We start from the raw sequence: 17,037 nt of genomic DNA on the forward strand, positions 1-17,037 counted from the left end.
GAGATGGAAGATCAAACATCTTGGGAAACAGCAACTATCCTGTATGTGTGACAGATTGCACTCACTGCTAGTACTGCAGCCAAAACACTGCATACCACTGCTTGTTTGCTACAGTGTATGGGTTATTGAATCACATGTGCTGTGAGATGCCTGCACTTGCAGAGCCAATGTTACTGAAGAGAAGGGGAAGCAGAAGGGAGTGCTGTTATCGATTTAATCAGTTGGCTGAATCCAACTAAGAGTATGCCACAATGTAGATATTTACCTGATCACATAGCCTCTTTTAAGATAGTATGGGATTTCTTCAAGCTATTACAAAAAATTCAAAATAACCTCAGGGACTGACAGAGATTTCATAAAGACAAGAACATCACTTTTAAACTGGTATCAGTAAGGATGTTTTTTTTAAGGTATGTGACAACTTGCAATGAAGCTGCAAAGATGAACAGACAGCACTAATAAAATATCAATAGTAGCTCAAGAGATGTAAATTCTTTAACTATTGTAGGGCTTGTAAATAAATGTTCAGATGGCATCCTGACAGTTACACAGATATTTGCTTCTGTGTGCAAGAGGATTTACAGTTTCCAGAAGACCAGACTTATAAACAGGAAATCACATGAAGAATAAAGAGCGTAGAGAAGCCCGCTATTAAAAGGTAGAGTAGGAGAAAGCTAATCATTAGCATAGAGAAATTCTTTGCATTTGGCCTGTTTCATGAAAGCTCTCCTGTAACACCACAAGAATCCAAGGCAGAGACAATCATAGATGCAGTGATGTGACTCCCGAGAACATGCAAGGGAGCCTCTGTGAAGAAGGTATCAGTGAAGGTGGCAAACAGGTGGCCACTGCAGTCTTGGTGATTCTTTGTTACTGAGCATTTCCCACCTGAACTCCTCCTTGCCATACACAGTCTCTCTGAAGAGACAGACAGTGGTTGACATGATTCCTCTTATAGGAAGTTTGTTGGGTATCTGCTAATTCAACTCAAACAACATTAATGCGAAAGGAAAGAGCTCTGCTGAAAAGAAATGAAACAAGCCCATGTTGCTACAAATCAGTGTATTTTTCCTTTTTATTCTGAGCTATTCTTTATTAAGTTGGATTTGTATCTGATTTATTCACCCCCTCAGATGCAAAAGCATATCTGAAAGTTTTTTTTGACCGATCAGAATTGGCCAGATTAGTTTCCACACAGGACAAACAGAGTTTGGTAATATTCAGAAGATCAAACTAAATTAAAGCCATCTTCAATAGTTTCCAGAAGTCTCTAAGTTTTTACAATCTGTGGCACAGGACAAAAGATCACTGAAGACAAACTGGAGATAAGCTTTGCAACCTGTCCCTCAGACTAACCTGCTGATTTATCAATAATCTTAAATTTGTACCTGACCAAAACAGCAATATATGAAATGTCCAGGTCAGTTGGTTAGATTGCAATTCAATGGTTTACTTCTATACAGCATTGCAAAGTTCATAAAAATAACAAAATTCCACGTTTTCAAAGATGTCAATAACATTATGTGTATGTGACCGATGGATCTGTGAACTGGAACATGTCCTGGTCGTACAAGTCTTCTGGTAGTTTTTCATCTCCATCAGCAAAAAACGTGGGGAAAGGAGGGTTGTTATTGCAGTCTTTGTAAACACGCAGTTTTGTATCTCTGACCTAAAAGCAAGGCAGGAAATGGAAGGTTAATAAATCTTACAGAAGACTTTCAGACAGCAGTGCACAAGAAATTAACGAAGTCATCTAGCATGAGTAAGCAAAAACGACAGCATTCACATTATACTTGCTTATCTGAAGGATTCTGTATACAATCATCAGTTATTTTAATATCAGCTTGTAACCTAGTCACTGATGAGTTAAAAAAGCACAAACAGAAAACACAGCCTCACCCCACTCACCACCGAAGCAAATAAAACCAAAAGAACCAAAGGAGAATTTATTATCACTTGTACCAAACTGACAGAATCAATTCCTACTCTTATGAATGCATTACTCAGTATTTTAAAATGTTATTAATGTTAAGTGAAGGTAAGCAGGACTCGTTTAACTGTGTTATATCCCACACTGCTTTCCTGCATGACATACCAAGTTATATTATGCAGTGTAATCGTCCTCTTCAACAGCCAAGACATGCTTTTGTATTTACAATGCAGTTCTGGCAACTGATTTTGTAAAGATACACACATGTGCTGTAAGTACTCCCTCTGGCTACTGCAGAGCTGCTCCATGACTGCAGATTAACTATGTAGACTTCTTCCCATAGGAATCAGTGCCCACGTTTGTGGAACATGAGCCCTTAAGAAAGTTAATTTTCACGAACTGCAGTGCCAGAGAGAAATAACTTTCCTTTACTGACCTCTCTACAGGGCGAAAAGGTTTAAAACCTAACCCCCCAAACTCCCATCTCTGAAGAAAATTAGGAGCTAGAATTATCAGCAAAAGGCAGTTTGTCTGCGGCAGAAGATAGAGGAGCGGTATCTCCAAAGAAAAAAGAGCTACAAATTTTCAAATAATGAAATTTCATTTATAATAAAATGCTTCACTTCTGTATCATTACATATGCTCTTCCTCCTGGAGCTGCAATAATCTCTTTTCAGGCACTAAATTCAATTGGATTAAAGAAAGGTACAACAAGATTAAATTTTAGTATAGTGAAGATAAGCTCTCTTTCTCCTGCTCACCCCCATCTCTTTTTTTTTTGTTGGACTTGAGAGCAGGAAGCTTGTTCTTACTTGGTTGGAAAAAGCCTCAAATAAGAGAACTGTGATTTACAGCAGAAATTAAATAAAACAATTTTATGCCTGCTGACAGCTCTGTTCTGACAGCCCCGTATTTACCAGATTCATATCAGCTATTACTTGAGCCTTAGCCAAAGTCCAGGAGGATTCCTGCAGACGAAGTACACAAAAGGTTTGACTTAAACTTCAGCTTCTGGAAAACTGCTATTTATTTTTTTTGCCCAAAGAAGTTCTAACAGTTTTATAAGTGCAGGTTTGATAAACAGAAGAAAATATTTTGCTGAGAATAAGGGGGAGAAAGGCTTAGATTGTTCCTCTTCTACCAGACACCATCTATTTAGTTGTCAACTGCCACACATGACTACTGAAGTACCAGTACCTGAGGCAGACAGGAGTTCACATCCACACATAATAATCCAGGTGGAGGTCAAAGCCCAAAGACCTTTGCTGCAGCAGTTCCAACTGCAGAGAGTTCACAACACAACCAGACACACACCCAAACTGCTGTGGCCAAGAAGTCATCTTTCCCATTCAGTATGCTGCTATCATTTCTTTTACTAGATAAACATGTTTTAATAACTTCACTAGTTACTATTATTCCCTTATCCTCTTCTCTCCTCCTCCCTAATCCCACAGCACATCACAAGACTTCTTTGCTAACTCTCTCCTGGAAGACAGCAAAAGTATACACGATCTCTACAACGATTACAGTATATTAGGAAGACAAAAATAAATTATTTCTGATACCTTATTTATTTCTTTTGCATAGAGTACTTTTCATGTCTATTTTTTTGCTACTTTGGATTATTCTCATTATAGACATATGGTGTTAGACACAGGTGAGGTCATTAGAGGCTGTTTTAAATTCCTAAAAAGGAATTTAAATGTTTGTTTTCTACTCTTTTTCTTTTTTCTTAAAGCAAATCTGAAGACTTAGAGTAAGATGTCTGTTCTTAACTGAAGGCAAACTCAATGTTCAAATCTTTGTCCTACTTTAGTTTATCTAAATGAACCTAAGATTTCTGTTCAACCTCAACGTGGTATTTTACGTATTAACATCAGGTGGTAGATAGTAGCTTTTTTGTGATAAGGGGAATACTTCAAGTATTAAGATTCTTATGGGATATTTTCAACAGACCATCATACAGTAACATTTCATTTTACCCCTTCTAAACTCATCAGACTCTTGACAGATCCCAGAAGTATGAACCATGGCTGGTGATAAAATTCTTTTCTTCTTATACACTCTGTATTTTGATTGCTGTAATTGATACAGCATGTTTTTAGACTGGCAAAAAATACTGCTCTTTTTTCATCTTTTCCTATGTTCTCTGCTTTCAAGTGCAAGTAGAGAGTCAGGCGAAACATCCTGAAGCATCATATTAAAGCATCAATATCAGACTGAATGAATTTCCCTCTTTCTCTCTTCTAACTTCCAAAAGTTCTTAGGAAGGTATTATTAATCCTGTCAAAAGAGTAATACAAATTCACTTTACATGTGAAAATTCCAATTAGCATCTTAAAACATGGTACAATTTTTAACTATTTTCTCTACAGAATTCCTTGCTTTGTGTTTATGAATAATGCAGCATGCCAAATTTTCTATATGTAATAGCTCAAATTTCTGCACAATAATTTCACAATAATATAAAGAAGCTAAACAGAATGCATCAGCAGTTATGTCTGTTTCTGTAAATACTGTCTTTTATGTGACACAGCACAGCTCTTTCAGTTATCCAAGTAATCTTCTGAGAACAGCCCTAATAAAGGGAAAAATGATATGTCTTTCACCTTATTCCTCAGAGTCACAATCCCACTGCAAAACAATGCTTTACAGCAAAGACTCCAAAACTGTATCAAGTAATATTTCACTTTCTTCCTTCCCAGAGACCGTAAAATATTTTTTACATTCTGTGTTGAAACTGCTACATAAGCAATTGCTCTGGTAATCTCTTACAGAAAGGCAGTAGGCTCTAATAGATTTGCAATTATTTACAAATAATCAACATACAAACCTCTCTCATAACTGCCTGCAGGCCCTACAAAATAACATCTACGATTCTTAGGTGTGTCATCATTAAACCTTTAAGAAACACTCTTCTCAGGCTTTCAGGCAATATAAAACCAATGCATTCACAACTGATAGCACTGAGCCCTTTCTGTTCTCCTCCTCTGAGAAAGAAAAAATAAGGGGAAAAAAATGGGGAAAACAGGGAATCCCATGATATCTGGGTAAGTGTTAATGCCCTGTTATTAAAATCGAGTGGATCTAGCTTTTACTCACAGATGGAGCTGTGCTCAGTGCCCAACTGGCTATTATAATCCATATCAGCATTCACTCTATAACTCAAAATAACATAACCACTTGGTTTGCTTAAACACTGCTAATATTACTGTATATTCTATTGTATATTACTGTATATTCTATTCTACAGGTAGGTAATATATATAGTAATATATATATACATAATATACAAGTATATTCCCAGTTATTTTTTTTATTGAGAAAAGCTCTAGAGAAAGTTGAAATTGGACTTTGTCATGATTTTGTCACTGTATCTTTAAAACAGTCATGGAGCTTGCAGACACTTAATAAACTGCAGATATGCATGTCCCATATAGAGTCAGCAAAATGGGTAGTATATGGGTAGTATAAACAAACACAAATTCAGCAGTCTATCAGCATGAAGTATTACGGTCTTAAGCAGGCATTAAAACTTGATGCTGAAGTCACAACTCACACTGGCAGTTTAAACAGGCTGTGTTAGCCACCACAGCCAAGAATGCAAACTGTTTGCCAGACAGGAAAATGTATTTCAATATACTGAATGTTAGAAGTAATCTTCTCAGGTGTCATATGTTACCTTGCTCAGGCTCTATGCTATTTGCAATTAGAGAAAAAAGAGATTTCAAGAACTACAACCACTTCTGACCTGCCTTATTTGGCCTTAAAGAAAATCCCCGCACCAATCTGTCATGGTCCAGGACAGGGAAGGTGAAAGAGATCAAGGAATGACACTGTTCCGACAATTCCTCAATTTGAGCACAGCACACCCAACTCAGGTGTCAGCAATATTGGCAAGTGAGATACAAAATAAGTAGGATGCAAACTTCTACAAACTTCTAGTAAAGAGAAAAATGTAAGAAGCAGTAAGAGGCTGAGAAGTTGTTTCTTAGCTCAAACACAGTACTACACTAAAGCAATGATATGCTTCAAGTTTAATTCTACCTTGCAAAAATCAACATAGTGATTGGCACTGAATATACAAAGAAAACTAAGTGTCTTAAAAATAGGTAATGTATAAAACATTATAAAACCTAAACCATAGCATCCAGTAGTGTAATATACAATATTACAACATCCCCTCTGTTAGAAAGGAGATACTTAAAAAAGAGATTAGTCTTATGCTTTTCTCTTGAATGAGTGAATAGACAACTTTCTGATAATGTATATGGGAGGGAAAAAAATAAAAATAAAAAAAAGCAAGCACCATAAGCTTCCAGAAAAACAAAACCAAGCAACCAAACCCAACCAATGAACCAACCAAAAAAAAAAAAAAGAAAAACCAACAAAAAACCCAACCAACTAAACCTATTAGCTTTATTTCCCCCAGAGAATCAGTACCACAGTAGTTAACTCTAGGTTCTATAATCTAAAAAGATACAGCAAGAGTAACAGGTATTACCTGAGGGAGGTTATCAGTAGGCACAACACAGTAATGTACTGATGTTCATTCTGCAACACCACACTACGAACAAAAAATTCCACACATTCTACAGTGCTGATAGTTTGTCTTAACTTTGTTAGACCTTGTCATTGAGAAAGAAATCCATGCTAAAGTAAGCTTTGTTGATTGGTTTTCCAGTTGGTTAGAAACGTTACTTGTGTCAGTTATTTAACTTTATGGTTCAGCATGCAATATCAAATGAAAACTGTGTTCTAATTAAACCAGGAATCCACTGATCCCCATATTCTGCACCTTTTGTGCTGATAATGAAACTTGAAAAAAATCTAAGTGCTTCATCTCCATCTGCTGATGCACTAAGTTTCCAAAAATATGTAACATGAAATAAATATATGCTTTAAGGTGCACTGTGATTTTAATGGTTACCAAGCAACAAAGAGTGGGTACTGAACAAAAAATGCTTTCCTCTGAGAGGCAGACAGAGAAGAGTATTATGTGATATTTCACTTCTTGAGCTCAAAGACAGATGGTTTCACATCCCCCAGACACTACTCCTACCTATTTACAGACAGGTATTAGTGCAACTAACAGTTATAATGAAAGCTAATATCCTATGATTTCTCTCCTCAGCTACAAATAGCTATACATCAATGTAAAGAAAGCCAAAGTCTGTATGTAAACAAAACAAAACAACAAACATGGAAGGAATACTCAAAACAAACTAAAAACCACCACAAATGAGTACTGTACCTTCATCTCAAAACAGATTTTAAAATAAAAAATCCATGAAAGTCTGAGTTTGCAGCAATTTGGCCAAGCTCCTTCACATATTCTACTATGTTAGTCAGACAGCCCTAAGGGATGAAATACCTAATTCTACCTCAACCTTCATTTCTAATAATGCAAATAGCTGCAACTCTGAAATATGTATGCCAAAAACCATATCTGAAGACACTGGACTTTTAAATTTCAGATAACTATGACTTGAAATATTTGAAAAAAGATAGGTATATTACAAGTACAATTAACACAGACTCTGATCATCAAACTAAAAGACAGCAAAGCAGTCAGAAAAGTGCTTTGTGTCACTCTGAATCACAGAATCATTAAGGCTGGAAAAGTACACTAGGATCATCCCATCCCCACCATGCCCACTGACCACGTCCCTCAGTGCCACATCCACACGGTTCTTGAACACCTCCAGGGACGGTGACTGCACCACCTCCCTGGGCATCCTGTGCCACTGCCTCACTGCTCTTTTGGAAATTCTTCCTAATGCCCAACTTGAACCTCCCCTGGCACAGCTTGAAGCCATTCCCTTTCATCTTATCACTGTTACCTGGGAGCAGAGGCTGACCCCTACCTCAGCACAGGCTCCTTTCAGGCAGTTGTAGAGAACAATCTGGTCTCCCCTGAGCCTCCTCTTCTCCAGACTGAACAATCCCAGCTCCCTCAGCTGCTCCCCACAAGACTTGTGCTCCAGACCCCTCACAGCTTCATTGCCCATCTCTGGATCTCTCCAGGGCCTCGATGTCCTTCTTGCAGTAAGGGACCCAAAACTGAACACAGTACTTGAGGTGTGGCCTCATCAGTGTCAAGTACAGAGGAACAATCACTTCCCTAGTTCTGCCAGCTACACTGCTTCTGATACAAGTCAGGACGGCACTGGCCTTCTTGGCATCCAGTTTTTCATGCAGTGAAGAGTACACCTCTCCACGCTGTCAGCTTCTCCAGATGAAGTGCAAGACAGAGGCTTTACTAAATTCTAGGTAGATTACATCAACGGCCCTTCCCTCTGCCACTAGGTAGGTCACCCAGTCATAGAAAGAGATGAGGTTGGTCAGGCAGAACCTGCCTTCCAAGAACCAACACGTGCTGTCTAGGCCAGATTCTCTGGCTGTTCTGTAGATGCTGTGTAATGGCACTCAAGATGATCTGCTCTATAAGATTTTCAATACTGAGGCTGACAGGCCTGAAGTTCCCTGGATCCACCTTCTGACCCTTCTTGTACATAGGCATCACACTGGCCAGTCTCCAGTTGTTTGGAACCTCCCTGGTTGATCAGGATTGCTGATAAATGATAGAAAGTAGCTTGGTGAGCACCTCTGACAGTTCCCTCAGTACCCTTGGGTGGGTCTCATCCAGCTCCATAGCTCTGTGATAGTCTCGTTGGAGCAGGAGATTGCTGTTTCCTCCTGAATTACAGGCAGGATTATTCTATTCCCCATCCCCTCAGGGAGCTGAGTACCCTGAGAATAACTGCTCTGACCATTAAAGACAGATCAAATTAGGCATTGAGTACCTCAGCCTCTTCCTCATCTTTTATAGTAATAATAATGCGGAAATCACTTGAAAAAAAGCTATGAAGCCATCTTTACTTTTGATATTAGGATAAAGTTCCAATCATTATCTGTGGTGAGTGAACTGAACAGAAATGGCCACTAGAAATGGCAAGCTCTTAGCTATTAATGCAGTAGACTGCCCCGACAATCAAAGTCCATTATCCTCTTCACATTACAGATGTCAACACAGTTGTTTACTGGATGTGCTCAGATGGCTTGGCCCAGCAGTCTCCTGTCAACAAGTTTGTTGAAAATGGCAGTACTGCTGCCTCAAGCATTTTTTTTTTAAGCTAACAGCAGGACTGCTTTCAGAACAAAAACAGAAAAGCCAAGCTGGCAAAGGGGATATGTTCCAGACAAAGCAAGAGTAATTTCTTAGCAAAGAAAAGGTGAAATTGAAATAAAAAGGTGGAAGAGATTAATCATAAAAGAAAGCACATTTCCAGTAAGTTCTTCTCCAAACAGAAATGTATAGTGTCTGATCAACAAGGTAGCACTGATTCATGGCATACATAAATATGTATAAAAACAGGTTATATTATAGATGTTCAATAAGTGTTTCTTCTCTTAACTTACTTAGAAACCTGAAAAACGAAGAACCTACTGAGTCTAGTTAGAATAAAAGTCTTTAGTTAGTACAAATAAGAACTGTATTCAAAGTCTCAACGGTTTCATAAAACACATCTTTGCAGGAAGGAGATCTGAGATGGGTACATTCATTTGCCACTGGACCATTTAAGTGTGGACGGATTTTAACAGCATTACAAAGATGCACAACCTTTTGCAACAATTAGTTCTTGCTTAAGAGTACTATTAAGATCAAACAATAAGGACAGGGCATCAAATGTTAATCATTTTTTCAGCTACATTACAGTGCTCGTATACATACGTGATTTAAAAATACGATTGACAACAAATTCACACTTAATTAAACCTCAAATTAATGTAAAGCTATCCATCAGTTTCAAGTCTCAGGCTGAACAAAGATACTTAGAACAAAGCTGAAGACTAGGTCATTCATTTTGATAGACCAATGAAAAACCAATAAAACTATAGCCTTAATTTTATGTCACCTATGTAGTGCACAGGGATTTTGCAGAAAAGCTCCCCTGGAAAAGTTTTTCTCCTGAACATGTTTACCCATTTGATCTTCAAAATCTTGGGAGAGAAGTGTGTAAAGTCATTATCCAGGCCTGGAGCAGACATGACAATCAAAGCAATTCATACATGTCTTGCTCAGAAAAAGGGCCTGCTTTCCAATGAGAGAAACACAAAAAGAAACATTTTGCTGTAAAACACCTATTCTGAAGCTAGCTCTACTTTACCTAATGCCCAGCCACTGTGGACTTCTCCTCCACAACCAGACAATACATATCAGAAACGTTCATGGTAAAAATAGTCCAAGAACATAATAGACTTGTTCAAAACATCAGAACTTCCTAAACTCTGTAGCTTCTCAAGAGATCACTTAAAGGAAGATCATTTAAATCCTTACAGTACTTTTGAGGATTTTAAACTATATTTGTTATAAACATGCCTGTATATCTGGTGATCTTTATAATCAACATTACTAGAGATATTTTATATCAACATGTTAAGTCAGAAAAGGAACAACTTACAAGGAATTGATTTGCAAATGTGTAGAATATACTTAATAGGAAGAAAAATCTATTCTGGAAAAAAAAATCTTCGAAAGTATTTGCCTTGCTTTGATGTAAATTATTTACATTGTAAAAACACAGACTTCTCACTGTTTCAGTTTCTCTTAAATAATCTTAAAATGCTCTCCATAAAATTAGCAATTAACAATTAATTCTGTCAAATGTCATAGATACATTTATACTGATTGCAAAGGGAACTCATTATTGTGATCTCAAGCTGTCTCAATTACTTCTTAGAAAGCTAAGTGCTGCCATGTATGTGAGTGCCTGGAATAACTTTTAAGGCAGTGCTTGCTGTGTTTGTGTATTCTGTTCATGAAAACAGCCCTTAAATAACATTCTGGAGATTTCACCAACATACTACTGACTCAAATTAGAAGAGGATGCACCTAGCCCTGAGACACTTACCCTGAATTCCAGTAATTGCTGGCTTATCACATGCTACACAAATGCACAACCCTACTGCAAACCTAAGAATGAACTTTTTAAGCAGTGATCCACTGCTCCTATTAACCACTGTTTCAAAGAGCTGATCCTACTTGCTTTTTAATTCAGTAGTACAAGATTGAACTCTAAAGAAATGATGATTGCATTCAACCATGTTTCTTTTTTTTTTTTTCTTCCCTGTTTTAATAACAGAACAGAATAGAGCTTAGCAGCCACTAACACTAGAAACTTGAAACTAGCCCACATACCTTCACCAGACAATTCGTGTGACCTGGAACAGAGCCATGTACATAAATAATATCATGTTTTGTGTTGATCCTCCACACCTAGAAGACAAAGAAACCATAACATTACTGAGCTCATTTTTATTCCAGCTTTACAAATGGCAGCTGAGCAAAGCACAAACTGATTAACTGGAGCTGGTATTCTGAGGAAGAAGAATGTTCTGCAGAGACCTTAATGTGCCACAACATTCAGCCATACGCTATTTGGAGTGCACAGCCTTCTAATTCAGGAGTCTGTTAAACACTTTTAAGGGGCTTAAGTCAGGCAGGTTAAGGCAGCCCAATTGAAACTCCCAAGTCTCTTTTCCCCCCTAACAACTAAGAGCCATTGTAAAACTCCTATGTGACAAATTAAGACAAATATGTTCATGCAAACATTATTGCAACCATTTGTCAGTTTCTAAGTTCCATGAAGTGCTCAACTGAACAAGCATGTTTTCTAGTTATGAATCATTAGTTTTAGTTAGAAGGCAGCAGCACGCTTTGTCGCAGCCTAGAGGCTAATATGCTTTTTGTGCAAACTGCAGAGGTTGATGGCAGAGACAGAACAGTAGATGTAATAGGCTTTGAACAGGCGGAATGGCATGAAAATATTCACTGAAGGACACCAGAAGCCTCATGCTTTTTCTATTGCAGAGGCAGAGGTCTAGGGACAGAGTGCAAAACAAGAGCTGTGGAAGAGTCATCTGAAATCACAGTCCCCTTGGACTACGTACATGTAAACAAACTTCAGACATCTTCTTTGTAAGACACAAAAAGACAGGAACACACGTTTGCTGCTACTGTCTTTCAAATAAGCTTACTGCTGGCAAAAACAGCAGACAGTACACCATGACATACAGCTAAGTCCACCTGCTTGGTGATGCAACCACCTTATTCACACTGTAGTACAGTCAGACTTACCTTTAATGCAAAAGACGTCCTATAGATGTTACCCATTTTACCAGGCATTTTCTTTCCAGGGAAAACTCTGGAAACTTTCTAGATAAAAACAGACCTCAAAATTATATATTTGCAAAAGGTATTCCTAAAAACTTGAGAGTAGCAGCAAGGAAAATATGCTGGTATTTACAATGTTAAAAACATGTAATATTGATAAGCATTTAAAATGCTAATCCTTACTTTGCTGGATGCTAAGTATTACTTTGTGTGTTTTCTGAAATAATTGACCTCAACCATAAAGCCACTATAAATAACATTGCTGTAACCACTAAGGGATTCTAGCTTTGCTTAATATGTAATTGTTATAGATTCAGACAAAATATTCACTCATCCCATATATTCATTTAGTGAAAAAGAAGATAAGGTGCAGTTCTTTGAAACCGCTGTCATCACACCACTCTCATCTAAATGGCAGCCAATAGCAACTGGCAAACATGCCTAAAATACTTGTGGGTGCCAATAGAGCTCCAGAGCAGTCCTGCCTTAGAAGATTGCCATAGTTAAGACAAACTTTAACTTCTCCCTTCACCCAACCCATGAGTTTTATACATTATACTTAGGTACAATGGATTTTTTAAAGCATGTATTTTCTTCAGAATCCAAAATGACACTTCTTGCTATTGCTTAATTTTTGTATCACATTTTTGCTTGGCTGGGAATAGCCTGGAGAATAAAAAGCAGCAAAAAAAAAAAAAAAGGCAAGAATAATTGAATAAGTTAAATAATTTTCAGTTCTATAGTATTTTCCAGGGTTTTGCCTCAGTCTCCTATAGCATCGTATTAATAATTAATTGTCTTTATTTATTCAGCTTCTTGGAAAGCCTTTATTTCAGAAAATCAACTGCAGTAAAGCTCACAATTCTGTCCTGCACAGGGCAGGATTACAAAAACACCTGAGGTGGTCAGCACTAGACTGGAAAATTACAGACAATTCAGGCTCAGTACTGTGACTCTGTTGGTTTTAATTCTGCAGCAAAGCTAGATAGCAGAAAGTCCTCTTAGTTCAGCCTAAATGTTGTGCAAACATTACAGAGACAGAATTTAAAATGTATCTGTTCCAAAAATTTTTTAAAGTAATATTGCTTATAGTTTAAAACATGAAAATATTTCATAGTCTGCTTAAAAAGCCTATGAAGCCAAGGAACTACTTCTGGGATGAAAGAACTCATTAAGCAGCTCCGCAAACCAGTGTAAGTGACAAAAGCAATTGGGGGTTCCACAGTACAGCCATCTACTTCTGCAGAGAACAGCACAATACCTGCAGCATAAAACAACAAGTAAATCTTCTCTAATGCAGAAATGATTTTTAGAATTCTCTGTGAAGTTTTAAGACTATTTCTCTCAGCTGCAGTACAAGATACCACAATTTGCTCAGCTACTTACCAGCAATACAGTATACTCATACAGTTATCTGCACTGTTCATTATACAGGTTTCTGAATCTCATTTGGAACAGCTGGGGTTCTCTGCTACCACAGAGCAGATAATTCATTTCTAGTTAGTAGTTCTAAATACACAGGAGAATGTTTGCAACAGAAAGTGGGAAGGCATAAGAATCCTTACATTGGTAGATATTGCTCCAGGACGTCTGTGAGTTTTAGTTTGGCCGTGGCTGGCAGGCTGACCTTTAAATCCCCACCTTTTCACAACACCTTGAAAGCCTTTACCAATTCTGTAAAGAAGACAATAAAGAAATAAGTCTGGGTTAGACTTACAGTAAAGTTTCCAGCAATAAACAATACTTTAAGTCAGACTCATAAACATTTTATAAATGTTTACTTTTTACTTTTAGCAAAGTTCATCAGATACAAGAAAATATTTTAAATATATCTATACAATTTAAATAATCTATACAATGAACATATTCTGGTACAATACTTCAGTGTTGCTTTAGAGAGTAAGAAGTGTGATGAAGGAGTCATGCTGCAATGATATACAATGTTCCTTGCTGTTACTTATGTGATATTATGAAAAAATTTTAACCAATGTCAACATAAAAACAAAAACCCCAAACCAAAAGCAGCTGTATAACAAAATATACCACAACTTAATGAAAGGCAGTGTCAAGAAAGGGAGAGTATGGCTGCTTGGACTGTCATCAAGATAAACCAAGGAACATTTCTTCTCCCAGCTACAATAGGTTCATCTCTTGAACACAGCTTGTTTTCACTACACAGTCTGTAGTAAAAGCATTTAACACATTTGATCTGGACTCATCTGACAAACAAGCTCTAAAACAAAGTATCAAATAAATGCATCTTCAATGCCTCAATATTTGAGGCAAATATAACTACTGGCTCTGGAGTTCTGTTTACTGCAAGGAGAGACTCAACAGGAAAATCTGGCTCACTGTTACACGAAAGAAAAGCAGATTACAGTGTGTGCTTAAATCCACAGTCAGTTTCCAAAAGGAAAAATCTGTCCAGAGGGCTTGTGGCTGCCCTGATCATTTAATTATTGTAACAAGATGATCCAATTTACAGAGAACCTTTCTCCGCTAATGCACTTCCCAATGCCACAGTCCTGGTAGTTGCAGCATCAGAACCTTCCACCGCAACACAGGAAAATAAAACTGGCAATAATCATGCATACTTCCATGTTGTACCTATGGACAACACTTTGTCATCTTTCCTGATCACAAAAGTGAAGAGAAAAATAGACAAATGCTGCTGAAAACACCGACATTTTCAAAAGGAGATTCTCTTCTCTTCCACTTGAATACTTCTCTGATTGGTGGTCTACTTGCCTACAGCAATTGTTTCCTTTAAAACTATCTCTTACAGCCATGTTTTCCAAGTAGACTGCTTCTGGCATCTCCACTGGAAGATGGAATTAGCGAACTCTCCAAAGCCAAGAGCAAGTGCGTCACACAACAGCTGTGCACTTAGCAGAGAGAGCACACCAGGGGCCATGATTAATTCTTTAGCTGCAGAAATATTCTTGCAATTCATAGAAAACCATAGAGCCATCTAAATCACTATTTCAAAAGAAAACGCTACTGTCAACTTCAACCAAGAAGCAAAATACCTGAAGTCATGAACCACTTCAATGTTTCATTTCATTCAGATCACTTCTAAGAAATCAACAATTTTGAACCCTGTATACTGTACCTTCCAGTAAAATATTAAGTATTTCTAGCAGGATTGCATTTTTATATATCCAAGAGGTGACTTTTGAGAAAATATTTCATCAAGTGGAGGAAGATATCACAAGAGTTCTTAGAGTTTAATGATTTATATAATGATGCAATAGACCATGCTTATCTACTATTAGTCTTCTCTTCAGCTAAACACACGTTCAGTTTATAACATCAAAACCTTAAGAAAACATATAGAAAGTTTGTACAGACTGGAAAAAAGAGTATACTGGTAAACATTACATTTCTCAGGTATCTGTTGATCTGGAATATGAAAACAGTCATCAATATCTGAAATATTCTGATAAAGGTCAAGAAAGAGATCTCAATTGTGAAATTAGAATTTTTCCTAATGTTTAAAGCTTTACTAACTACCAACGCTCTTTCATCATATTTATTCAATCATTCTTTAGAATAGTTTCATTTCTCCCATGTTAAGAATTGGCTGAAGGTCATTGAATTACCTACAAATGAACTTGATCTTATCATTTTCTGAACTTTAGTTTTCCACTCAACATGACCCTCAATCATCATTATGATTCAAAACAAAATTTTATAAATTACATAAACGAAATAAAATAGTTTTTAATAAATAATTTAGTAAGAAGGAACTCTAGTTTTGTTTCACTCTGGAGCTGTATATAACATTCTTTAAACACGTCAAGATGAAAAGCGATTATATAGACAGTATGTAGGTCTTTCCAGTCTTTTTTTCTGAAATGAAGCTGGAGCCAGAATAAAAGCCACAGGATTATGTAAATCAAACAAAGTCTAAAATTCACTACGGAACTGCTAGGACCTATTTAAACCCAAGTAAAAAGGAGGACTGTTCAATCAGGCATTTACTAGCTCAGCCAAACTTCCTTGGTCACTCTAGAAGAATATCATACTTGCTACTTGAGTCCATGTTGATGAGTCTGTGATCTGTTCTCAAGTAGCAATTTCTCTATTATATGCAAAGAATAAATATTATGAATAATTTTTTCATCACTTAAAATTTACTTCGAGTGCAAAGATCTTACATTCTTTCAATTGTATGAAATGCAAAGTGGTTTTGAAACTAGTAACTTATATAAGCAAGGAAAAGAATTTAAGATGCATGCTGTTCAAGAAACAATGCTGAAAAATCAGATTTATACCAGTATAAAGTTGTATTTAACTTTCTGAATTCTGCCTAAAAAGAACAATTATTTGTAATACATTGTTGTCAGCTTCTGAACAGATGCTAGCTGTCAGCTCTTATCACCAATTAATTGCAGATTGCTTTGCTGCTCTCTTCACTCATTTTAAAAGTTACTAAGTGTGAATTAATACAGCAAGTATCACCAGTCACGTGCAAAAAAATATTATCAAACCAAAAGTGATATTTTCCAAAAGTGAACAAAACAGAAAATTCCAGTATGAGAATGCTACATCCTCATTATGTTAATAAGTCTTGTGAGTTCATTTCCACCAAGTATTTCTTAGTGTGAGCTAGTCCAAAATCAAAAGATCATAGCATATAGTTACCATATATGAAATACAATAGGACTACCCGTAAAAGATACCAATGAAACATGTTATCTTTCCCAGAGTTACTTTTCTTTTGATGATCTACATCACCACCTCATCTAGGAATGCCTCAGATTTTTTTTCTATGAAATCCTTAAATGTAAACATACAATTCTAATTTCAAACAAACTCAAACATGTATAAGAAAAGGTGCACCTCCAAAATTTTTTACTAAGTATAGTTCTGCTAACTTAAAATATTTTCAAAAACACTGTGATTTTGCATAGTGGGACCTTAATCT

General features: G+C 36.8%; 1 protein-coding gene across 1 annotated transcript in view; it reads right to left on the reverse strand.

Annotated features, from left to right (window-relative positions):
• Window positions 1–1,045: 1,045 nt before the first annotated feature.
• Window positions 1,046–17,037, reverse strand: part of MRPL3 (mitochondrial ribosomal protein L3) — a 28,425-nt gene continuing 12,433 nt past the window's right edge. Inside the window, exons 7-10 of the mRNA XM_085226462.1 lie at window positions 13,673–13,781; window positions 12,072–12,149; window positions 11,133–11,210; window positions 1,046–1,669 (exon numbers count right to left, since the gene is read on the reverse strand). Coding sequence (XP_085082588.1) covers window positions 1,520–1,669; window positions 11,133–11,210; window positions 12,072–12,149; window positions 13,673–13,781 — 415 coding nt within the window. The 3' untranslated portion in view covers window positions 1,046–1,519. The remainder of the gene's footprint in view (window positions 1,670–11,132; window positions 11,211–12,071; window positions 12,150–13,672; window positions 13,782–17,037) is intronic.

Source organism: Meleagris gallopavo, chromosome 6, assembly GCF_905368555.1.
Source record: "Meleagris gallopavo chromosome 6, MGAL_WU_HG_1.1, whole genome shotgun sequence".
Taxonomy (NCBI): Eukaryota; Metazoa; Chordata; class Aves; order Galliformes; family Phasianidae; genus Meleagris; species Meleagris gallopavo.